This window comes from Blastomyces gilchristii (assembly GCF_000003855.2).
Source record: "Blastomyces gilchristii SLH14081 genomic scaffold supercont1.19, whole genome shotgun sequence".
Taxonomy (NCBI): Eukaryota; Fungi; Ascomycota; class Eurotiomycetes; order Onygenales; family Ajellomycetaceae; genus Blastomyces; species Blastomyces gilchristii.
In genome coordinates, this window is record NW_003101664.1 from 276519 (window position 1) to 299073 (window position 22555).

Sequence of the window (22555 nt, forward strand, 5' to 3'; positions counted from 1 at the left end):
GAAAATCACACTGTACAGAAAATATTTTAAATATAGTGATCTTCAAAAATTAATTAATAATCATTATTACATCTATCTATAACATAAAGATTATCTATATACTTATTAGAAGGTGTAGAATTCACTGTAGATTGAGATTCTATAGAATTATCTTATTATAATTAAGTAACTGTAGATTTTATAGATTTGATTTCAATTGACTGAAGATTCTTATTAAATATCTTTTTCATCTCATCTACTCTACAGATTGTAATCTTGTAATTAGCATTCTTAATAGTGAGAACTCTATCTACTTACATCTGTCTGTGAAAGAATTTAATGATCTGATGTCTATTTGCTTAATAATAATCTACAAGTTTACTCTTATAGTGCATGTTCAATTCTGTCTGAATTATGCTATTCTTGAAGATCTTGTTCAACTGCCTTATCAAATCAGATGTAAGAGTATTCTTTACATCTTCTAAGAGGGTTATGACTCACTGTTCACATTCTTCTTCTTCTTGAAATTCAATCTCATCAAAGTTGTAGATATCACAGTGAAAAAAATAATATTAATTGAAGACAGCTTCATATCAATCAAATCAGTTGATAATGAAGCTTATATTCTCACAAGACATCTGTATTGAATTCATGAGCTTTTGCTTAATCTATTCATAATCTGACAGATGTTTGATGAATTGATATGCTCATATCTTACTTACTATGAGAGGTGCAGTCTCTGAATCTGTATAATACTGTCTCAACATGCAGTTTACAGTGACTTCAATATACTTGATAGTGAATAGATAAAAATTAATATTCAACTGATGAATCTATATCTTAATTATCTCTTTCTGACTGTCATTCAATGCTTTATTCAGTGAAACTCTCATAGTTCTTGATTTCTTCCTGTTGATCCTCTCATACAAGATAATATATAAGACTTTGAATTCTTGTGACAGAGATGTGATTTTTAATTTTGAATTGCTTTTATACATGTCAATAGCTCTTTGCAACTGCTCCTCAGTGTAATTAGAAGATTTAGACATGCTTATAATTAATGATGATTATTTGAAGATGAAGAATGAAGATATTGATAATATTTTCTGTATGGTGTGGTTTTCCGTACGCTGTGGCGCACTCACTAGAGAGAGTGAGTAAGCATGGCACGGTTACTAGGCTACCATGAAGAAATTACGACAGTTTACTCCGTACAATTTCTCGTGTTGCGACAAATGGCAGGGAAGAAGCGAGGGTGGAAGGGAAGAGGGAAATTAAGCAGAATTACGGCTGTCATCCTTCCTGGATTCAATAATTTGCGCTTTCATCCGGGTAAAGAATTATAATAAATAATAGGTGCCCGAACGCTGTGCTGTGATTGATGGTGCCTATTTCCCAAGGTCGTTTCCCGTGGGGATTTGGGATTTAATTTCGAGAACTTGTTTTCTTGAAAGGACTAGAGAAATCGGCTACTGATCCATGGGCATTGATGAAACATGTTGATCATCAAGTTTCTGGTTTAAACATAACTATGTTCAGCTGATCTTTTCTGGAAGTTCACTAGACCAAACTGTCATCAAGACAAAATTCCGACACATTTCCCAAAACTTGGCTGTGCAACGGCCGGGGTTGCAGGATCGACTTCAGGTGCGGAGATATATCCTGTTTTTGGTTGTGGAAATCCATCCCCTGCAAGCCGTTTTCCAGGTCTGTCCAGGGGCGGGATGGATTCTTTTCCCTTTCATACATTGTCGTGAGACTGATCGACGATGCACCCAGCCCCTGGAAATCCATCCTTCCTCTGGTTCAAATGATAACATCTAAAACAACTTATCCGGTTGACATCAGCGCTTAAATCAAGGAGCTATCTTTGTTTTGGCTTGGGTGTCATTTTGGTGATGAAAAGCCGCAAGATATTACGAAATTCTAACCTACCCCCGAATACGAAGGACCCCTCCACACTTCAAAATATCCGTCCGACCTATCCTTTCGAATGCGCAGTGGAGCATGGACATCAATAGACCCAATCCTATTCACAAAGATACGAGAATAGACTTCGAGATGGTGGATTGGTGCGTGGCCCGCAGAAGAGATTCAGAGGAGCTGGACATCGTGCTTGCACTTCCTATTTGCAGGGAAGCTTTCGATTGTCCATCAAAAGGCTAGACATGACTGTTTTTCTCATGGACTTTTTCAAAAACCTTGCTTGTAACGAAGCGATGTTGGTGGTTGTAGGGTACAGCGCCGTCGTTACCGCTGCCAAAGAAGTCGCATGTAGAGCACAGTTGAGGCGCTCAAATAGGAAACCGAAATAGTCCCCGTAACAAAAGGCCCGCTGACTGGCTGGTTGACGCATTGCTCCCATGCCAGCCTGCCATGCATGGAGACAGCATGATCTTATGCCCATCAAGAAGGATGATTGGCAAATCCAATGAAAATGCGGGCCCGTGCATTCAGGCCTGTCCATTCCTATTCATATCCTTCCACACTCTGCTGAAGGAATGCATGCTTGCCAAACATGCACACTTGTGGAAACCAACAAGTCGCTTTAGTGTTCTCATTTGATGGCTGGGCTATTGCGAATCACCATTCAGTTAAGAAGGGTTGCTTGATGACAAACAGCTGGCAAACCCAACCAAGCAAAATCCAGCCCCGCCAGCCACCCAAACCAGCCCAGGCTTGCCCAGCCTCACTTTGGTTTGTCCACACCTGCTGGGGGGAACACCGGTCCCCATTTTTTATCCCAGCTTAATAGGTCGAGTGTTTGCATTATCGCAATGTTTCTTATGCAGAGATACTAGCCGCATCCGATTAATTGTGTCTCGCCCATACAAAATTCATACTTTATCAGCCCTGTTTCTTCCAAGGTTCCCGTGCTGGGTGTACAGATCCCATTGCATTTCGCTAAGAATCAAAGCGCTATCTCAACCTTGCCTCCTTTGTGCATGCTACCTGATGATTTCGTCCAGAAAAACATGGCTCGTTAGTGCCCACATCAGCATATATCATGTGATTTCGATGTTGGGCTAATTCCATGGGATGTATCAAATTCACCTGATTCATGCCGTAAGCGCTGCCTACATGAATGCATGGATTCTAGCTACTGAGCAAATTTCAGAGAGTCAACTTGTGTATGGGCCAGATTCCGGACCAAGACCAGGAGGTTAGGGTGATAATCACGATCGCATTGGAGAACTATAATATAAGTAAAAAGCAGTGATCGTTCAAGCTCAGAAGTCAAAAAGTACTAGTGTACTATACATTGAGGCAATTAAAATGCGGGACAAAAATAGTGTTTCGGAAAGCCCCGAAATCCGAAGCGGCAACAGGACGACTTGAATCTCTAATCTTGAGGAATCATGATCATTTCGCCTCTTCATGCCCTTCTACGGTTCTTACTCTGTCACAGCGCCCTACTGTAGATCATGTGATATGTCATCCAACACGCAGGTAAGAGCGGCAAAATATTACTTGTCACTGATGATTGGCCAGTATCCAAAGCGGTCCCCAAAATGACGTATACACGCCTCTGAGATGAGGCTGAAGTGCCAATCAGCAGGTCCAAAACGACTCAAAAGTGTTCAACATCGCCTCCACCAAAGGAGTTCACCAAGGGAAGAACGAGACCTTGGAATCTTCCAGAACCCAGCTAATGGGAGTTTTGCCAACACTTTGGAAAGTCACGGCATCAATCTGATAACTAATAGCCTGGTTGAAAGGTGGTAGACAAGCCTGTGGGACGGAAAGGGACCCTCATGATTCTTATGTGTCTATTATTATTCTTGAATCCAGCGAATCCAGCCTTTAGTTAGGATTAAATTTATTACTAAGAACCATGAGTTAGTCGAGCATTGCATGAGAGAGACTCCTCAAAGCCTCGCCTATTATTTTGGTGGCAAGTGAGGGGTAGGGTACGCGCCCTGCACCTTTCGAGTGCTATGGGACCTCATTGGATGTTCGTGCCCGAGCGGCGAGAGGAGGTAGGTACAGTAGTAGTACATCGGGAAAGCTTCGACAGCCCCTTAAAAATAACTCTAGTTCTTCGGACAGAAAAAAAAGGCGCTACAACAGTTCTACAGCGTAAGCGTTTTGTCCAAGCGACTCTCCTGCTGGGGATGATCGCCCTCAGTAATTCTCAGCACGCTCTTCTCACCTCACCTCATCGCGGGATGGAAAACTTCTTCCAGCCCACCCACCGACCTGCAGAGATGCCAGCCACTTGGATGTTGGAACGAGCGGCTGGTTGGGCATTAAAACTCCACCACCCACCTGGACAGCTCACTAGAATTGTCATACTAGCCCTAGAACATGCCAATCAGTACTTCAAAAAATTGTTGATCAATACCAGCTCCACGGACGCCATCATCCAGTAACCCCAGGAATGCATCATCCCATGAACTTTTGGGTTTGATGGTCCGCCATCGTCGAACCATCACAACTTTCACAAGCCACCTGGGGAATAATTGGGTCTGTCAGAACGGAGTACGGAGTACGGAGTACTGGGTAAAAGATGAACTCGGTGGCGGACGGATTCCTCATAAACAATAAAACTTCTGGCCCTCTCATTACTTTGGGTATTTACAGGCAAAACTGAATATCATTATTAAACCCAACCGGGAAATTCTTAACGCTCCCACGAACCTCGCCCTAAAAGCGGATGTTTATTTCGAGTTTTACTTTTGTTACTGATATAATATCAGCTCAGAAGATTCATCCGTCAAGCTTTTTGCGGGCAGCGTCATTTACAATAATCAGTTCGATGATATTTCAACTACAAGGTTGAGGAAAAGGATCGTATCTGCCACTGCTTGGCGTACCTCTCGCCTGATAAGAACTGCGCGGAAAAACAAGGGCGGCCTGTCGAAACAACAGAAATGAGAGGGGACCTTTTGCACTCGGTCATTTTGTTGATAGGAGTCTTTAATGTATGGCCTGCCTGTTTGAACTTAAAGAGTTTTGCAGCATTTTGACTGCCATCGGCGCCTCTGAAACCGTTTCTAATTTAGCACACTGAAGCCTGTTCGAGAGACGGGCCCCCGCATTGGATGGTGGCAGAAGGATGACGGTGCACAAATCTATGACGGACATGGATGATATGGTCAACAGACCAAAACACGGGCGATTCTTGGAAGTCGCTCATGGTTCCTGAGTTTCGGGGGTTACCAAACTACCAGAAATAATCGCCGGCTGGCACGAGTAGTTTGTTCGCTCGAGATAGTTAACGATAATAATTATGAAATAATCAACGGAGCAATAATAATAAATAATAATAATGTCTGTCTCTCAGTCCTTGCTTGAGTGTCATGGGCCAGGCCCAATCAGCTAGCTTGCTACAAAACTGCGAACCCTGCACCACCACCACCACCACCACCACCTTGCTTTGGAAGACTGATGACTGTGCTTTGATACCACTTTGCGCAACTAGGACACAAGGGGCGGTGTTGCTAGCCTGTGCTGGAAACTACGCTCAAAGAAGGGCACGGAGCATCGCGGCCCGCCACGTATTGGAGCATCGATGATTCATTCGGGGCGATGAATGGCCCGCCCCTAAGGACACTTCTGCCTCCTTGACTCGATGCTCTTTTCATGCTTGCTCAAGAGGTCAATAATAATATAATAATAATAATAGTAGGATCATCGATGATAGACCAGCACCCAGGCAGCGCTAGCCAAAAAAAGCGAAAAACGCCCACACCACACACCAACAACGCCGCCCATAGCAAGAACACTCACTAATAACTATGACAATGCTCGCCGCAGCACAATTTGGCTTTCCGTTTGCCCAGTCTTCGAGATTCCCTTTTTCTTTCGATTCTTTGCGGTATACCCGGTCAGTTAATGCCTTAAAAAGAACATAAAATAAATTCATGGAAATTCAAACAATAGCTACAATATAGAATAAAATATATATATAATATGAAAATATGAAAAAAAAAAAAAATATGAAAATAGAATAAATTGGCTGATACAGCGTAAGTCATTATTCAGTATGGGCCCCCAAGTGTCCCTGCTCGTAGAGGGGCTAAAATAGCCCCTTCTCTGGCTTCGTTGGTCGTATGGTTTCGTGAGAGCATCCACCATCTCCAATCAGAATCATCTTTCATTTCTGGAGTGGGCTTGATCTTTCTTTCATTCTTTGCTTTTACTTTTCTTTTTTAGTTCAATAATTATTATTAATGGCGTGTACACTAACAGTTCAGGGCGGGCTTCTGTTGGCGCTGCTCGGCACAACCTTCATGCAAGCCTGCGCCTGCAGAGGTAGTTAACTATATGGTAACTAAGTTAATGGGTTCAAGGATCAAGCTAGCTAGCATGTTTCCAAGCCTCTTTCTCGCAGGTTCAAGAATCACGGCTGGAGCCATCGACCGCGCTAAGGGAGTGGGACGGGCTCTTCGAGTCTTTGGTTATTTGCCCCGTACCCCAGCTAGCCCATGCTTCATGCATTGGCTCCGGGATAAGACAGGAGTGCTGGGACTTCCCGCAAGTGCCGACTCATCATCAATTTCGCGGTGTTCTGAGATGATTGGCCCACGCAGCATGACCAATAAGATAGGTGACTGGGATGACCCCAAAGGCGACTCTTGTTGTGAGTCCTTGGTCCCTCGCACAACGACGGACTCACCTTCACACCGTTCCATGGGCGGATGGTGTTGTGGTACCCTTGCCTCCTATTTGCAGCCTGATTCGCCTTGCCTCAAGAGTCAATGGGCGAGAGTTTTAAAAGGAGCAGGGGCCGTGGCATTGTGGAGATGGTTGATTTATTTCTGAATTGTGTGTGGGCCCAGACTAAACCGCATGCAAAAGCTTCAAGATCATACGAAGGAAGGGAGAGAGAGGAAGTTAGTACTTTGACCCATCGCATCGTCAGGAGAGGAGTGTGGGAACTTGAACTACTCGCAATCATCCATCCCTAGTTACCCCTACCCTACCCTACCCTACCCTACCCTACCGCCGTTGTTCGCCTTCCATGATCAGCGATGGCCTCAATAATAGTGTTCTTCTTCTGCCTTTAACTTCATCCTCATCTACCTGCCACAATCCCTCCTTTTCCTCCCTCCTCCCAGCCCAGTCAGTCAGTCCCCTTCTTTTGTTCCTCCATAGCTCCCTTCTCCCCCTTCCTTTTCTCTCCCCCCTTATCTTTTAACCACCTGCTTTCCAACCTCTCTCTCTCTCTCTCTCTCTCCTTTTTACTTATCCTCGTCGAACAAACTCATTTTAATTGTTTTGGTTGTGGGCATTTTTAGCTGGGCAAGATTGCCACAATCATTCCTTTGACATATATATATATATATATTGGACGAACTACTTGTTTTCTTATATATTATACAACCAGCTTTGAGGATCAGGATCCCCAATTACCTTTTGGACTTCAGATTTGCCATATCTCCTCATTTGAACCCATCCAGTCACCACTTGTGGAAATTGACACTGATTGCATCCCCATTTGTTTACTGCGCCTCCGTCCGACCCCCAGCTCCGGCCCGGATAAATGTACCCCACAATGTTGCCAACACCCCCACAATCACCACCGCCTGTTTCTATATGCGATGCTCCAGAGGATAGGCTCGGTTTGCTGCTCGCCAACCGGCTGGAACTCACAAGCGTTCTTGGGGTAGGTGCCTACGGTGTTGTTTATTCTGCTATCGACATCCATACCCATGTGCCGTACGCAGTCAAAGCTCTCAACAAGGCAGGACTCGACTCCAGGCAGCGGAAGTTTCAGCAACGGGAAATCAAACTCCATCATTTGGCTAGTCAGCATCCCAATGTGGTTTCTTTGGTCCGCATAATGGATTCTCTTGATTGTACTTTTGTTGTTATTGAGTTTTGCCCAGAAGGCGATCTTTTCTCCAATATTACTGAGAGAGGTCAGTTTGTTGGAAACGATTTCCTTACCAAGCGAGCTTTCCTCCAGATTTTGGATGCCGTGCAGTATTGTCACTCCATTGGAATCTATCACCGGGATCTCAAACCAGAGAATATTTTGGTTGCCGATAATGGAATGACGGTTAAGCTGGCCGACTTTGGCCTTGCTACAACCGATTTCTACACCTCGGATTTCGGATGCGGCTCGACGTTCTATATGTCACCAGGTAATTTTCGATACTTCATAATCTTCTTGCCTTTTCCTCGTCCGGCCCTAACACACAAACACTTAACTACTTTCACTTTTCACTCTACTAACTGCGATATAGAGTGTCAAGAATCTACGACTCGACCGTATGCTTCTGCACCAAATGACGTATGGAGCCTAGGTGTTATCCTCGTCAACTTAACCTGTGGGCGGAATCCTTGGAAACGAGCATCCACCGAAGATTCTACTTTCCGTGCGTATCTTAAGGACCCGGAATTTCTCCGGACAATTTTGCCCTTATCATTCGAACTGAATTCCATTTTGAGGCGCATTTTCGAATGCGATCCCCAAAAGCGAATTTCAATTTCGGAGCTGCGGAAATTGATTGTGGAGTGTCCGAGGTTCACTCTGCGGCATGGAACTCCCGTATCTATGCCACCAACACCACCTTGCCAGAGCTATCAATACCAGAAGAATTCCCGTTGCCCTGTTAGTTTTGTTCCTTACCCAGTCTCGCCTCCAGCAGAGCCCATCGAAGCCGAATATTCTATGTCAGCCATTTCTGAGGCTTCTCTCTCCGACGGCGGCTCCTCTATATCATCTTCTTCTTCGTCTTCATCCGAGTATGCGCCTTGCAGCCAAGCACCGAATCACTTGAAATATGTGCCTCCCATGCCATCTAATTTCTGGGGATCCTTCGTACCTTTCACCGACATTGCTGAGAAGAGTCTTGCACAGCAACATCCCATGGAACCCGTCATTGCCGTATATTGAGGAAGATCCATGTCTTCGTGACCTCATTTATTCCTTTCACCATGGACATTATTGGAAACCTACATAATTTTTTTTTAATGCAGAACCACGGAACGAATACCTTTTTAACGACCAACTCAACAAAATACGGAAAGTGCCCATGCACAAGGAGTTCATACCCTTTTGGACCATCCCGCGGGATTTACCTATTATGTCCTAATACAACTTTATTTACCACAGGAACCAACAACGGTTGCTGGTCCTGTCTTACCCGCACGGACAGCTAGTGGAGTTGTGAATTCCTGCCCCTTCCCTGAAATATCAATCATTATCCGATTTGGAAATCCCTTTTTCCTAACATGTTTTCTCGACTGCCATTACCTTCCATCAGTGTACATGCTTCGCTCATTATCTCCTAATCTTCGCTTCCCGGATTTGTCCTTCTTTTTGTTTACTCCTCGGGGGCTATTTCCTTTCTTCTTATGCCCTGTAATAACATATCTATCTTTTTGACTTCTTCGCGTCCGCACGGAGCTGCACGAGGTTTGACTTCTTGTCGAGAGTTTGTCTTGGTCTACTAAGGGTGCAAATTACTACGTTTGGCGTTGGATTTCGCGTACCGTAACAAAACGAAAGTACGGGCAGGACCGTCCTGGAATTTCATTTTTCTAATGGCGCCATATAGAAAGGGGTGTTTTTATTCTTCGGTTTGGCGGCTCGTGTCCATTGTTGCATATTTTTTTTTTTTTTTTTTCGGAGTTGGTCGGTATCTTGTTGAAGGATTTTTGCGATTTTCCGGTTTTTTTTTTCCTTTTTCTTCTCTTCTCCTCACCTTTGTCCATTATTCTCATGTCCGCTTTCACATCTTGCGCTCCAATGCTCGTACATTACTGATACCCAACTTGGTTCGTCTTATTACTTTTACCCGAGAACACGGTTTACAACCATATAGGGCTTCCGCCTCACTATTTCCAACACACTATTGTTCATTTTACGTACCTGGATTTGCTCACTACCTGATCGTCGATTTATCTGTCCATACAATAATAACTTGCCCTGCATGCATCTATGCATAAAGGCCAGGCGCTGTTACCTACAAGCGTGTCGGAATAAAGGCCCATATTGTAATTAGGAAACTTTTCAATCGGTGAATAGTAAGGCCTCTATGCAGTCAGTTTACAGAGCCTCGTTAAGTTGTGATGCATGGGTCGCTCCAAATTATTTTCGTTCCCAGTTTGATAGGATACCGCTTCAAGTTCTGTATGCAATGCCAGGTGAGGTGCATACTCCGAATACGTGGCACAACCTACCGGATACATATCGCGTATTATACACTCAAGCACGCCTTTTTCGAATTCAACGAATCTCCCCACTAGATCCACAGCGGTTTCCCAGATAGAGCTTGCCATCGACTCCTCCATTTGATTCGACAGGTGGAACGGGGGGGAAATGAACTAGTAAATTAAAGGAGTGCAGCACAAAAAAGCTTTCACAAAATACAAGTCTACATTCGCATATAATTAACAAAAATATATCTCAAGACTAACGCGAAACCTATCCAATCAACCAGTACCGCCGCTTACATAACTACCAAACAAACAGAGCTTACATATTCCGCCCTCCCGTAACCATTATAGTCTGTCCGTTAACATAGCTAAGTAGGGGACTCACAACGGCCAAAATCGACCTTGCCGCCTCCGTGGGAGTGGCGCCTCTTCTCAGCGGGATATCGGGGTATTTATCCTTCTCGTCGGTCCCAGCCCTAGCCGCCAACTGGGACGAAGGGATTCCAAGAGCGACCTTCTCACCGTCAGGTGTTGTGATGAAGGCACCACCCTCCTTGGCTGCGGTCAGCCGTGTAAGCACCAAGCCGAAGGCAACGGTGTTGGCACGCACGCCGAATTGTGGACCCCATTCCTTCGCGATGGTCTTGGTAAGGCCGACCATGCCAGCTTTGCCGACGGCGTAGTTGACTTGACCACTGTGTGCGCGTTATTTTTAGTGACGGCGACCAGGGGACATTTCTTGGGGGGGGGGGGGGGGGTTGGTTTGAAACTTACGGGTTTCCGTGGATGCCGCTGGTGCTGCTGATGTTAACGATTACTCTGTCCGCGCCGTCCTTTACTCTGAAATATGGAGCGGCGGCCTGGACGAGTTTGAAGGGGGCCGTGGCATGGACGGCGATCATGGTCTCCCATTGCTTATCAGAGAGCTATTATTAATAGCTTAGTTAGCCATTGCCCATATGTATCCGGCGCAACGGGTCCGCCGCATCTAAATATATATATAGAGTGTGGGCGGCGAGGAGCACGATTATATATTTAGCTAACCTTATGAATAACACCATCCCATGTATATCCAGCGTTATTAACGATGATGTGAATCTTCCCATTGCCGAACTCCGCAGCTTTCTGCACTACCGTTTTCGCGTATGTTGGATCAGTCACATCGCCTACGACCGCAATGGCTCGTCCAGGCGAGGCATCATTGATCGATTTCACAACACCCTCTGCTTTTTCTGTTTGCAGTTGTGTGGACAATATTAGCTTCTCTTCCCTTCACTTCCCTTGAAGCAGACCGCAGAGCATTTTCGTTTACTCGAAATTTTCATGGAAACATAGGTTTATTTACTGACTGGCATCGAGATCCGCAACAACAACCTTCGCTCCCTCGTTGGCAAATAGGCGGGCGGCCTCAGCACCAACACCCTGGCCAGCCCCAGTAATAATAGCAACTTGGCCAGCAAGCAGACCTTGCGGGTAATTAAGGTGGGAGGACACCTGTGCAATGCGGTCTTGAGGGGCCATGGTGATAAGGTAACTAAATAAATAACGGAGCAACGCTGAGAGGAAGCAGGGAAGTAGTGATTACTTCGGAAAACAATAAATTAACAAAGGGCACTCTGTAAATATATGTTGTACGCTGCGTAGTTACAAAAGAAAAAAGAGACAACGTTGACCGGCAATTGATTGGTTATGTAGGTCTTTGTCCAGCGGGGAATTGCTATGTTTGATGCTAGTTACCCCGGACCCTGCGCCGACTGCCGAGGGACAGCGATGGAGCCAACCTTTAATTGCCGCTCCCGATACTGGCGAGAGTCCGAAGACATAGAAACCTGCGAAGCATGACGGGTGAATCGTGCTCGGTTCCGGCACGATGGCTACAGGAATGGAGTTGAAATCACGGAGTTTTACCGATTATTAGAATGTGGTGTCAATCACGACGAGAGCTAGTTACCTACTTAAATCTTCCGTGAGTTTGCTAGTTGAAACTTTAATAGTAAAAAATCCGGCTATTCGACTAAATTTCAGATACAACCCATAATTGCAGAGAAAGAAACTTGATATCGTCTAATATTTAAAAATACATTGTACATTATGAGTTGAGTTTCTATAAATTACAGACACGGTAAAGCCAAACCGCTATGCCGATAGTCAAACGCCTGCAGAAGACCAGTCAAGTGTGCGACTGCCGCCATCACAACAAACATGTGAAATATCTGATGCGAGCTTCCTAGGATATCGAACCCGCCAGGATACCATAGTTCGGGAACTCGCGCAGCATATATAGTGGCTCCAATTATATACAAAGCGCCCTGCAGGACGAGCCAGAATAGCCCTATTTGCTTCAACATCAGCTCTACCCCAAATATCGATATACCATGTAGCACAGGGAAGACCGCGGAGAGCCCCATGGAAATGAACATGCCAGCACGAAACGGCCGCCAGGCAGGGGTTCTGAAGCGTGGCGTGATCGAGACGATAGTGCACCCGGCCCCGATCAGCAATATCATGGTCCAGTACATTTTCATGAATTTGGGCACGCAGTAGAAGCCATAATACACGCTTGGGATAAAGCTGCCTGTGATCAAGGCAACGATGCCAATGTAGTCCATCGCGTTCCCGATGCGCGCCACCGCGGGAGAATGATTGGATATCGTGTGGTAGATGGAGCTCATACCAAGGCAGAAAGCGGCCCCGGCGAAGAAGCAGCCGAACGCGAGCACGTCGCCATGCGTAGCGCTATCATATCTGGTGGAAATGGCTTTGTAGAGGTAGAAGGCGAGTGGTATTGCTGATAAGGCTGGTAGCAGGTGGGTGTAGATATTCACAGTTTCGTTATGCACATATCCCAGTGAACGAAAGGACACGGTAAAAGAACCGGATGCCGGCCGGTATCCCGTGTGGATGAGATGGTTATCTCGTTGCCAACTTTCCAATTCATCCCAATGGACCGTCCGTCGTATCTTGGATGCTATCTCGGTGGCTGTATCCGTCGCTTTCTCTACCACAGACTCGTTTGCTGAGAAGCGGGAAAGACGCCCATGGCCTTCCCTCTGGCAGGAATTTTTTTTTGCCCGCTGGTACAGCGACATGCTGCTACCGTTGCGATTCAATCGAATGGAAGTAGTCTTGAGAACAAAAAACATTTCGAAGTTGATAAGGTTGAAGTTAACTAAGTTGGCCGGGGCGTTGTGCAAACATGACAAACATGCGGGTGGTTCGAAGCTTCCCCAGCGAACGCAATTATTCCATCCCATCACAGGAGATGTTGGGCCAGAATGGCGCGCCATGACCGAATCACACTCGGCACAACTTAGACAAAGATTGCTTTCTAAAACACGCGATGGAGGATACGTTACGATTACGAAAGCCTACTGCCAGCTGGGGCACAGCAAATAAATCCGGCGTTGATTCGCTCAGCCAGGTCGGGTTTATTTCAAAGGGAGATACAAAGTAGGTGATGTTCTCAAAATACCAAAGGGCGAATGGATATATATATATTTGCTTTCGTGACTAGGATTCACCAACGCGTTTTATGCAGGCTTCTTGAACCCAAGGCCCAGGAACAGTATTACAAGAAGATTGTCGACAGATATGTACACTTTTGCAACGTCCATTCCTGCAACCTCGATGCCGCATTCGGCTCACTCCCTAGAAATCGTTCTGAAGACCCAACCAAAAACCCTCCTGTACCTATACCAATAAGACCAGCGTCTAGAGCTAGGTCTCGGTCCCGATCACCAAAACCACCAACCAAACCTACTTCTCCGACGGCGGGGACTAAAAGTTCTACCACACTAGAGCAGCATGCACCGCCGGCTGAAGAACTTTCCGTCCTCCTCCTTTCCCTCCGAAAGCTGAGGGAAGCCATTCTAGCAACGAGCTCCAAAACCCCCATCGCATTTTCTCAGCGCGTCCATATATTTTGCATACGCGTATCAATCCTCGCTCAGCACCCACCTTCATACTACCCTCCGCTACAGCGCCTGCTGAAGCACCTTCACTCGTCTACCAACCCGCTGGACCCATCTGACCTACACGAGTTCACGACCTACTTGATCCTTGACTATGCTTGCCGACAAGACGATATGCCGGCTGCATATGAACTCCGAGCGCGTGCAAAAGTCGCATTCGGGTATCGCAATAATTCCGTTGACAATGTTCTCAGAGCGATAATGCATGACAACTGGGTGCTATTTTGGAGAACCAAACGGAACGAGAATGCATACACAAAGGCATTACTGAATTGGGCGGTCGACAGTGTACGCAGGCGAGCATTGAAAGCAGTGGGGAGGGCATATCTGTCAGTGGACGTGAATTACTTGGTGGAATGCTGCGCGGGTGAGAATGAAGGTTGGACATGGGAAACTTTGGTGGAAAGGGAAGGCCTGGGATGGAAAAGAGAAGGTGATAAAGTTCTGATAAGAGTCAGGAAGCCAAATGTTGAACCGAAAAAGTAACAAACAGCGCGCAGGAATGTCCGGACTTGGCGTTGCCTATATATATAAATATATATTTGGCCTGCCGCTCGCACGATATGTGATGCAATTAAACTGCCATTGGCAGCCCGGGTGGATGGTCCTTTCTTTAGACTTTGAGCGTGGAGTTTCGGCGTTTGGGTTGGGTTTTGCTTCTTTTTAGGAATTATTCTCTAATGGCGAAAGGCACCTTTATTATATCTTGAAATCCGCATTTGGCTTTTCCCAATTCCGGTATCTCGACGGGGGTTGGCTGGCAATCCGCTCAGTCAAGTTGAATTTGAGAAACCTAGAATTTTCAGAGCATAGCTCATATATGGTAGCTAGATTGAACGTAAGACTTCGAAAAGAATGATTGTTGTTCACCAACGATTCAAGAAGGTCGCGAGACTATAGATGTGACATATAATCAGTTTCTGCCGTCATCCTCAAATGAGCTAAAGGGCAACATACCTCATTTAGCTTGCCTGTATATAATAAGCACACAGCAAGGTTCTGTGCAATTATAGCTTCATCTTCATGTCCAATATGGCTTGCACGAAGCGCTTCCCACCCCACGACTGCATCAGCATATCGACCTTCTGCCATGGCTAACAGGCAGTGCAAAGGCCCCTCTGCCTCGACTGAAGTATCATCTAACAGCTTTCGCGCAGATTCAACATTGCCAATCTTGAGATACAGCAGTGCCATCCGTGTGGTCGCTAAAGCTTGCTCCTTAGGTGGGGTTTTCAAGTTTGCGAGCGACCGCCGCGCAGCGTCTAAGTCATTCATTTCTATTAATGAATTCACGACTCTGATACCTAAATCCTCTAATCTTGTTTTCCAAACATTTCTCTCATCTTCTGTAAGTCCCTGGCGTGATAGTTGCTTCCTAGCTTCTAATCCAAGCTCGTATAGGGCAGCAATACCTCGTCTTGAGTCTCCGAATCCAATGCTTTGTAACCTCGCTGCAAGAACACGAAGTGACCATGGGACGATATGTCGAGCCTGGTCAGCTGGAAAAGCGTCCTTGGCTACTGTCTCGTTTTCTAGTTTGGTATCGACAATGTAAAACGCAGAATTTAAATCCTCCAGCGCTTTTGCTTCCTGTGCTGCTAACAGGCTATTTCCCGTCAGCTCTAGGCATGCAAGTCGGATGTATAAGAGAGAAAATATCGTATTTTGGTCATTGTGGGGTATTGCGGATGATGATAAAATGGTCGCTGAGAAATGAGCGGCAAGTAGGAAGTGGCCAGCATTCAAGAGATTATCAAGAGTCGTTAGGGAAGTAGTTAAAGGTTCATTTGGAGAAGGCGTGGGGAATTCCGAACGGAACGCCGGTGATATATCTAGTAGCGATAGAGGATGGTAGATGTCGGGTCGCAGGAGGAATGATAGGTTCTTATTCACAGGAAAGGGTATGATATCTATGGTTGACAACGTGGACAACGAAGGATGTGGGGAAGTCGGGGATGGACTCGAGCGGCTTGGAAGATGTTGGGATTTTGGTCTTGTGGGGAGTGTTGTTGTAGGGGTACTAGAGCTTGGTACACACCATTTTCTTAGCCAGAAGTTCCTAGAAGAGGGAGCAGGAGTACGGAGAGGCTATATCATACTCATCTGGTGCATCCAGTGGCCCTTTGGTGGAGCTCCGCGGCCGGGCAGCTATGTGAGAATTCACACAAGTATCAGCAAATAATTTCTTTGATAATGTAGGACAGATGACAGGATAGAGTGTACTGTACCTTTTATTGGAGCATTCCGATGTTTGGGCCCGGGGCTGTCCATTATTGTAGTGAAATCAAGTTTGGGAATACAATTCGCTGCAGATTGAATTCTTTTCCAATAACGCTCAACACAGACCAACAGGCAGGGAATATAGGTATATCTATTCCATATGAGGCTCGGAGAGTGCTGGGATGCCTATGCATAACATCAACATCAGTTACATCACCAAGCAACCAGCGCAATTCGATGGAGGTTGAAGACTGAGTAATTCTGCCAGGCGGTGAGCACGGTTTATTTAAGCTCAACGGGCACGGACCAGTAGCCCTGTCGCCCTTGCCCTAAAACGGAAACATGGCAACATGCAACCTCAGCATCATCGATGTCATCTCTACCACCTATCACAAGCTCGCCATCAATTGCTCTCGCTCACTTTCTAACTGTATCTCTTGCTCTCTACCCATTAAACAGCAGAGCTCCGCATGCCCACCCGTGGTCCTCGATACCGTCCAACCCTCCAAGTCGTGGACCAGAATTCCGTCTCCCAATTCTACGAATCCCCCTGTTTCACTCGCCATAGCACCACCATGTCTTCACAGAACACCAAATACTCTGTCATTCTCCCTACCTACAACGAGCGCAGGAACCTACCCATAATCTGCTGGCTAATTGAGAAAACTTTCAGAGAGATGTAAGAGTTTCCTCAATGCTTATCAGTATCTGAATGGGAATCTAATTTTGTCACGTACTTTCGTCTTTAGTAACCTAGATTGGGAGGTAATCATAGTTGATGATGGATCTCCGGATGGAACATTAGAGGTCGCAAAACAGCTCCAAACGCTCTGGGGCCCGGAGCATATCGTCCTGAGGCCTCGTGAAGGGAAGCTAGGTCTTGGAACTGCTTATGTCCATGGATTGAAATCAGCCACTGGCAACTTCGTCATCATCATGGACGCCGATTTCAGCCACCACCCTAAATTTATTCCTGAAATGATCAAAATTCAGAAGGAAACAAACTGCGACATTGTTACCGGGACCAGATATGCGTCTCGTGGGGATCTGCGTGGCGGAGTCTATGGCTGGGATCTGGTCCGCAAGCTCACCTCCAGAGGGGCAAACTTGATTGCGGACGTGATGTTGATGCCCGGAGTCAGCGATCTGACGGGAAGTTTCCGGTTATATAGAAAACCCGTTCTCGAGAAGGTTATTAAGAGCACGGAGAGCAAAGGATATACCTTTCAAATGGAAATGATGGTTCGTGCCAAGGCCATGGGATTCAAGGTTGAGGAATGTCCGATTACGTTTGTTGATCGTCTTTATGGTGAGAGCAAACTTGGTGGTGACGAGATCGTAGAGTACTTAAAAGGGGTCTTCTCGCTTTGGCTGAAAGTTTAGTCAATTCCTTTTGTTTGGCCCCTTTCCTTCTTTTCTCCTCGTATCTGTTTACTTCAGGGTCGGGGCAACTATGTCTTTTTGCATCTACACATAACGGGTATTAGGAAACGGACGATGGGGCTTTCTTGTCAGAGCTAAATGTCATAAACAGGTTTTAGGTCCAGGTTTCGTTTTGAGTGTTTACAAAATATTTCAGTGGTCGCTTTATCTGCTTGTAAATAATACCCCTTTATAATTTGCGATTATACATATCGTCCTATTGCTCAGCTGCACTATTATCATAACCAATTTTTATTGTTGTTTAATTTGATTCCAGTACTTTAAAAGAAGAGCATGGTCGAGGTATCGGTCAATATGGGATGTAGCGAACTCCATGAATCTACTCCGGGAATCCTGCGGCAATCCTTGTCCCGCACTCACTGTTGCTCTAGTCTCCCCGACCATAGAATAGTGCATAGGAAATACCAACCCTATCTCTCAATATTCGCCAAAAAGCCTTTAACCCTTGAAACCAAGTCCTCACGCGCCTGGGATTGATCTGGCCCGCTCGGCGAGTGCGTAGCTCCAACGACTATGCCGCTATTCGTGTCCCAGATGTCCGGATTTGACGAGCCCGTCACCGTTGCCGCCTTCCATCTTTCCAGTTGCTTTTCTTTATCGAGCCAAGGAGCTGCATATTCATCGGCACCACCTGGCAGAACGAGAAGTGATTTCTTCAACAGCCCGCCAGACGAAATCATACCAAACGTCTCTTGAAGTCTAGCGTCTGTAAGATCGGAGCTAAATAGATCGTCCTCCGTTGGAGCGTCGGGGCTATCTGGACTTGCCAAACTCAGAAATCTTGTCGCGGTGACGGCCGCCGGGAAGAATACCTTCCCCATCATCCAAAGAGGCATGAGAGCATCCATTCCCCCAACGGCCTTTTGGCTCTTTGCCAAGGATACGAGTTTGTTATATACCTCAGTAAGCTCCTCCGGGGAGTCATGAGCATTCCCCGATTTTATGATATTCATTATGGCTTCTCGATCCGAAACGGGAGACTGCAAAATAGCTCCGTCCACAGGGGGTCGTAGAGCCGTGGACCCTGGACCTGGATTCTGGGAATAGAGGTAATGGAGCACATCCTGACTTCCGGTGGAATGCCCCATTATCACAACCTTGCCCGGTTCCGGCTCCTCAACTTTTCCAGACGCACTGGCAGATTTGTACTTTCTCACGTACTCAACACATTTACCGATCTCGTCGACATCTCTGTCTAGGCTGCCCAGTCCCCATCCATCATATGACGACGATAATTGCACAGAAAACACGGACCATTTCCCAGATTCGAGACCTGCGGTGATATCGTTGACGAATGGCACGGTGTAATAACCGTCGCCTAACCCGCCGATGAATAATAAGCTATGAGGTTTGTGACCTTTGGTGTTTGGGTCAGACACATATTCAAAAGCCGTGAGTTTTGGTGCCTAAACAGTGAACTTGGTCAGTCCATTTACCTTCCATCTTAAGAATGTGGGGTTTATTTTTGGGGGTCAGTTCTTTCATACATAATTATGAAGGATGCCCGGTTGGAAGCTTGCTTGGAACGAGATCGACATCGTCTGGAAATGAATAATTGTGGTCTTAAATAAACTTAAACAATGTGGGGACGCTTATTACACTGTGTTCTCGCATCTATTTAATAATTAATTATCCATCTGGGTATGTGCCCTAGATATAGGAATTCTTGGGAAAGGGGTTACTTCAAGGACTAGGTAGACACAAAAATCATGTAATTAGTAAAAGATCTCTTGAGATCTGCATACACCTCAGTGGGGATAGCCAGATGAGTGGTTGGAAATAAATTCTGCCCTCAGACTACAGCGTATGTAAGGTGCTTGGGGGGTCTCCTGCATAACTAGTCGCTGACTGAAATAGGACTAGGCTGTTGATTTAAGGGTTCTAACTAACTTAACTTAGTTATAATATTTAGTTACATAGCCCTGAACTTTAACTACAAGGAACCAGTAAGAAGATACACAATGGGCGCGTTTCCTAGGATTGATGTAAGATCTGCGGGTGATATGAACGGAAATTTGTAATTTATCAGAGGATCAAAGCGTTTATCCCGGCCGCTCTTTCAACAAATGTCCACTGCAACGGTTGCGTGCTACTACAATGTGAGATGGCTTCGTCGTCTGTGAGAAGGCTTCCTCGCCGACGGGCTGCGGCTCCAAAATACACAACAGGGCTTGAGGTCGGATCCTCCGAATCTGAACAATTAAGCAGCGACGAGGAAGAAAGCTCCTATGAACTGGACACGGAAGGCCGGGGTGCAAAGAGAGTACGCCGGGGCACGCGTCGCGGGGATGATGAAGAATATGAAGAGCAAGATAATGATGCCGAACGTAAGATCTATGCTACTAATTTATTGATGTGGAGAACCTATATTTACTTGTGAATAGGCATGGTGGATGATGACGACATGGGATCTGCTTTGCGGTCCGATCTGGAGGAAGCGGACAAGGCAAAGAAAACTCGACCAAGGCCAGTTGGACGCATTGAGGAACAAGATCCCATGGCTACTCATTCAAGAGGTCTCTACAAACCGTCAGCGCATGGTGCCAAAATGACCTACTTGAAATTAACGTTCGGCGCCAGCGATGAGGATTTGTTGCCCATGATATATACTAGAGCTAGATGGACAAAAGGTCGAGATGCGACATTTCCTAGTAGGGATACTTTACGGGAAGCGCTTAGCATGACTATTGACGAAATTGGAGCTGCTTTTGGGGTGAGCGGTGATATGTTGCGCAAGGAGGCGACATCTGGCTGGGATTGGTACTATGGCGAAAATAACAGTAGCCGGTTTAGCAAAAGACAACGAACAGTGGGTATCACAGCTGAGGAAGGAAAACCTTATTTGCGCCGGGCCAGGACGAAAAAGCACACTGTCATAATTGGACCTGCATCATCTCAAAGAGTCTACGAGCTTGCTGTGGGCCAATCGCTGGACTTTGGCGAGGCATGGAGTGAAATCAAACCGAAAGGGAGACCCCCAGGACGCCCTAAAAAGGGAGATAAGCTGACCCGTCAGGCGGTAGAGGCTCAAGAGCCTTTATTACCCGAAACTGAACTAATGTCTGAGGTACAGAATGGTTCTGCGTCTCGGTCACGAAGGAATCGTGAAGGGTGGATTCTGAATTTGGGCCATAAGGTTCAGTGTGTATCATGGGCGCCAAACTGTGCTGGGAGTTCGCAATATCTTGCGGTAGCGATTCCAATATCAGATTCGCAGAAACAGTCGTTGGATGGGATTTCCCAGGGTGCACCAGCCTTTACGCCTTCCCCGCCATATCCGTCTGCCATACAGATTTGGTCCTTTGAGTCTACGAAAGAAGATAATGATGTCCGACAACTTGATATGAGTGTCAAGCCGCGCTTACGACAAGTAATATGTACAGATGCTGGTGATATCAGGCGCCTATCCTGGTGCCCAATGGGCCGGGATGAGCGAGGAGGAGATGAAATTGTTGAGAGTGTCAATATCGGCCTTTTGGCAGGCGTTTGGGGAGATGGGAGTGTCAAGGTTTTGGACGTGCAACTAAACAAGCTGGCCAGTGAGACGGAATATGGTTCGGAAAAGTCACTCTTTTCATCCAGATAGTCAAAAGTCTAACGTTTCTACTACAGTCCAGGTTCACGCGCCTGCTTTTGAGGCTAAACCACCATCGACACTTTGCACCTGTTTCTGTTGGCTTTCCCCGAGCGACCTCGCGATTGGCACTGCCAGTGGGTTTGTTGGAGTTTGGAGTCTGTCATCGCCATCCGATGCCAACGAATTAGGCGCAAATCCAACACCGTACATATACCTTCCTGTCCATACCTCCTACATTCTCAATATCACGTCATCATACCCAACGTACCCACATATACTTGTTACGACGGGAATGGACGGCAAAACAAAACTTTTTTCCCTCCTAGATCCCAAAACAGATGTTACAGAGACTTCGCGTTCGCGAGTGGGTTCATATGAAGTATCATATTCGCCCTTCTTGCGAACATACATTTGCTCAGATGACACTGAATTTGTTCGAATCCAGCCACTCCGACGGTTCTTCTCTACATCTTCCATATTACAAACGTATGATTTGGTATCAGCTATTACGCCAGCGAATCTATGCCACCCATCCTTTTTGGCCGGTAACGTAAGCGGCACTGTCGCGGTCACGAATCCAGTTCTCAGATTGATAAATCCCAAGGAGAAGAACTGGCAGCAGACGTGGTTTAGCCATGAATGGATTCCTAACAAGAACGAAGAACATGGCACTGAACAGAAGGATGATACTGCGGGGCCCGGGGTTAGCAAATTTTATGATGGGTTCAAGGCAGAAGTACCCATGCTAACCAGAAAGTTGACGGGAGATAGGAGGATGGCAGACGGTAACCTTGCGATAGCTATTTTTGAAGAAGGAAGTGCGATTACATCACTCGCATGGAATCCAAATAAAGAATGTGCAGGATGGGCATGTGCAGGGATGGGTTGTGGTTTGCTCCGGGTTGAGGACTTAGCTCTTCGGTGAAGGAAATCGTTTCAAGTGGAAGTTGGGAATTTCTATTGTGCTTGCGGAGTACATACTCCCATTTTATGTACCCTCGCAACTCATAGCTATTATAGAGTACTCCATAAATTGTGAGCAAATGATGACTACTACAGGTACTCCGTGAATTATACTCCTCTTCAGAGTTCTGCCGGGTTGTTTTGTACAGTACTGTACTCCAGAGTCCGTACGGAGTAGTTACGGAGTACAGAGTATGATACTACCCCGCGATTTGCCCTGGACCTTGGCATTCTGGGCACAAATGATACCCGCTTATGCTTGGCACTATGTCTTGGCACCTTGACCGCC

General features: G+C 46.1%; 10 protein-coding genes across 12 annotated transcripts; 5 read left to right on the plus strand and 5 right to left on the minus strand.

Annotated features, from left to right (window-relative positions):
- Positions 1 to 1222: 1222 nt before the first annotated feature.
- On the plus strand, positions 1223 to 6290 carry BDBG_07430 (uncharacterized protein). Its single transcript, XM_031723087.1, has 2 exons — positions 1223 to 1626; positions 1759 to 6290. Exon 2 carries the CDS (start codon positions 3918 to 3920, stop codon positions 4350 to 4352), a length of 435 nt encoding a protein of 144 aa, XP_031580173.1. The 5' UTR covers positions 1223 to 1626; positions 1759 to 3917; the 3' UTR covers positions 4353 to 6290.
- Positions 4382 to 6839, minus strand: BDBG_07431. 2 transcript variants are annotated; one of them, XM_031723089.1, is made up of 2 exons: positions 4797 to 6672; positions 4382 to 4701 (listed from the first exon to the last, which is right to left on the minus strand). In XM_031723089.1, the coding sequence occupies exon 1, from the start codon at positions 6615 to 6617 to the stop codon at positions 6384 to 6386; it is 234 nt and encodes a 77-aa protein (XP_031580175.1). In that variant the 5' UTR covers positions 6618 to 6672; the 3' UTR covers positions 4382 to 4701; positions 4797 to 6383. The 2 variants fall into 2 exon arrangements, with proteins under 2 accessions (XP_031580175.1, XP_031580174.1); XM_031723088.1 differs by having other exon boundaries at positions 4382 to 6839.
- A 641-nt stretch (positions 6840 to 7480) lies between these two features.
- On the plus strand, positions 7481 to 8827 carry BDBG_07432 (RAN protein kinase; the record flags this gene model as incomplete). Its single annotated transcript, XM_002621984.2, has 2 exons — positions 7481 to 8072; positions 8175 to 8827. The coding sequence occupies 2 exons, from the start codon at positions 7481 to 7483 to the stop codon at positions 8825 to 8827; spliced, it is 1245 nt and encodes a 414-aa protein (XP_002622030.1).
- Positions 8828 to 9410: 583 nt separating this feature from the next.
- Positions 9411 to 12002, minus strand: BDBG_07433 (3-oxoacyl-[acyl-carrier protein] reductase). The gene is made up of 4 exons (XM_002621985.2): positions 11442 to 12002; positions 11137 to 11324; positions 10867 to 11018; positions 9411 to 10787 (listed from the first exon to the last, which is right to left on the minus strand). Exons 1-4 carry the CDS (start codon positions 11611 to 11613, stop codon positions 10412 to 10414), a joined length of 888 nt encoding a protein of 295 aa, XP_002622031.1. The 5' UTR covers positions 11614 to 12002; the 3' UTR covers positions 9411 to 10411.
- On the plus strand, positions 10813 to 16081 carry BDBG_07435 (uncharacterized protein). The gene is made up of 2 exons (XM_002621987.2): positions 10813 to 13542; positions 13631 to 16081. Exons 1-2 carry the CDS (start codon positions 13433 to 13435, stop codon positions 14547 to 14549), a joined length of 1029 nt encoding a protein of 342 aa, XP_002622033.1. The 5' UTR covers positions 10813 to 13432; the 3' UTR covers positions 14550 to 16081.
- Positions 12006 to 13321, minus strand: BDBG_07434 (hemolysin-III channel protein Izh2). Its single transcript, XM_002621986.2, has one exon. It carries the CDS (start codon positions 13233 to 13235, stop codon positions 12204 to 12206), a length of 1032 nt encoding a protein of 343 aa, XP_002622032.2. The 5' UTR covers positions 13236 to 13321; the 3' UTR covers positions 12006 to 12203.
- BDBG_07436 lies at positions 13349 to 16514 on the minus strand. Of its 2 annotated transcripts, none has more exons than XM_031723090.1 (4): positions 16292 to 16514; positions 16163 to 16211; positions 15021 to 16089; positions 13349 to 14957 (listed from the first exon to the last, which is right to left on the minus strand). In XM_031723090.1, the coding sequence occupies exons 1-4, from the start codon at positions 16332 to 16334 to the stop codon at positions 14763 to 14765; spliced, it is 1356 nt and encodes a 451-aa protein (XP_031580177.1). In that variant the 5' UTR covers positions 16335 to 16514; the 3' UTR covers positions 13349 to 14762. The 2 variants fall into 2 exon arrangements, with proteins under 2 accessions (XP_031580177.1, XP_031580176.1); XM_031723091.1 differs by having other exon boundaries at positions 13536 to 14957; positions 15021 to 16083; positions 16292 to 16509.
- A 104-nt stretch (positions 16515 to 16618) lies between these two features.
- BDBG_07437 (dolichol-phosphate mannosyltransferase) lies at positions 16619 to 19478 on the plus strand. Its single transcript, XM_002621989.2, has 2 exons — positions 16619 to 16962; positions 17033 to 19478. Exons 1-2 carry the CDS (start codon positions 16754 to 16756, stop codon positions 17664 to 17666), a joined length of 843 nt encoding a protein of 280 aa, XP_002622035.2. The 5' UTR covers positions 16619 to 16753; the 3' UTR covers positions 17667 to 19478.
- BDBG_07438 (esterase) lies at positions 17581 to 19526 on the minus strand. Its single transcript, XM_002621990.2, has 2 exons — positions 19214 to 19526; positions 17581 to 19132 (listed from the first exon to the last, which is right to left on the minus strand). Exons 1-2 carry the CDS (start codon positions 19262 to 19264, stop codon positions 18137 to 18139), a joined length of 1047 nt encoding a protein of 348 aa, XP_002622036.1. The 5' UTR covers positions 19265 to 19526; the 3' UTR covers positions 17581 to 18136.
- Positions 19527 to 19648: 122 nt separating this feature from the next.
- On the plus strand, positions 19649 to 22510 carry BDBG_07439 (transcription factor tfiiic complex subunit tfc6). Its single transcript, XM_031723092.1, has 3 exons — positions 19649 to 20053; positions 20111 to 21280; positions 21339 to 22510. Exons 1-3 carry the CDS (start codon positions 19831 to 19833, stop codon positions 22226 to 22228), a joined length of 2283 nt encoding a protein of 760 aa, XP_031580178.1. The 5' UTR covers positions 19649 to 19830; the 3' UTR covers positions 22229 to 22510.
- The last annotated feature ends 45 nt before the right edge of the window (positions 22511 to 22555 follow it).

Bases quoted from the DNA above. Each gene is read 5' to 3' on its own strand.
- BDBG_07430 (XM_031723087.1), top strand. From the start codon at position 3,918: ATGGGACCTCATTGGATGTTCGTGCCCGAGCGGCGAGAGGAGGTAGGT.
- BDBG_07431 (XM_031723088.1), bottom strand. From the start codon at position 6,617: ATGGAACGGTGTGAAGGTGAGTCCGTCGTTGTGCGAGGGACCAAGGAC.
- BDBG_07433 (XM_002621985.2), bottom strand. From the start codon at position 11,613: ATGGCCCCTCAAGACCGCATTGCACAGGTGTCCTCCCACCTTAATTAC. The intron at 11,325-11,441 runs GTCAGTAAATAA...AACTGCAAACAG, and splicing joins TGTTGCGGATCTCGATGCCA to AAAAAGCAGAGGGTGTTGTG. The intron at 10,788-10,866 runs GTAAGTTTCAAA...ACGCGCACACAG, and splicing joins AGCGGCATCCACGGAAACCC to TGGTCAAGTCAACTACGCCG.
- BDBG_07434 (XM_002621986.2), bottom strand. From the start codon at position 13,235: ATGTTTTTTGTTCTCAAGACTACTTCCATTCGATTGAATCGCAACGGT.
- BDBG_07435 (XM_002621987.2), top strand. From the start codon at position 13,433: ATGGAGGATACGTTACGATTACGAAAGCCTACTGCCAGCTGGGGCACA. The intron at 13,543-13,630 runs GTAGGTGATGTT...CGTTTTATGCAG, and splicing joins ATTTCAAAGGGAGATACAAA to GCTTCTTGAACCCAAGGCCC.
- BDBG_07436 (XM_031723090.1), bottom strand. From the start codon at position 16,334: ATGGACAGCCCCGGGCCCAAACATCGGAATGCTCCAATAAAAG. The intron at 16,090-16,162 runs GTATGATATAGC...GTGTGTACCAAG, and splicing joins CCACTGGATGCACCAGATGA to CTCTAGTACCCCTACAACAA. The intron at 14,958-15,020 runs GTATGTTGCCCT...TCACATCTATAG, and splicing joins ATACAGGCAAGCTAAATGAG to TCTCGCGACCTTCTTGAATC.
- BDBG_07437 (XM_002621989.2), top strand. From the start codon at position 16,754: ATGCCCACCCGTGGTCCTCGATACCGTCCAACCCTCCAAGTCGTGGAC. The intron at 16,963-17,032 runs GTAAGAGTTTCC...TTTCGTCTTTAG, and splicing joins GAGAAAACTTTCAGAGAGAT to TAACCTAGATTGGGAGGTAA.
- BDBG_07438 (XM_002621990.2), bottom strand. From the start codon at position 19,264: ATGTCGATCTCGTTCCAAGCAAGCTTCCAACCGGGCATCCTTCATAAT. The intron at 19,133-19,213 runs GTATGAAAGAAC...TTCACTGTTTAG, and splicing joins CGGGCATCCTTCATAATTAT to GCACCAAAACTCACGGCTTT.
- BDBG_07439 (XM_031723092.1), top strand. From the start codon at position 19,831: ATGGCTTCGTCGTCTGTGAGAAGGCTTCCTCGCCGACGGGCTGCGGCT. The intron at 20,054-20,110 runs GTAAGATCTATG...ACTTGTGAATAG, and splicing joins GCAAGATAATGATGCCGAAC to GCATGGTGGATGATGACGAC. The intron at 21,281-21,338 runs GTTCGGAAAAGT...TTTCTACTACAG, and splicing joins GGCCAGTGAGACGGAATATG to TCCAGGTTCACGCGCCTGCT.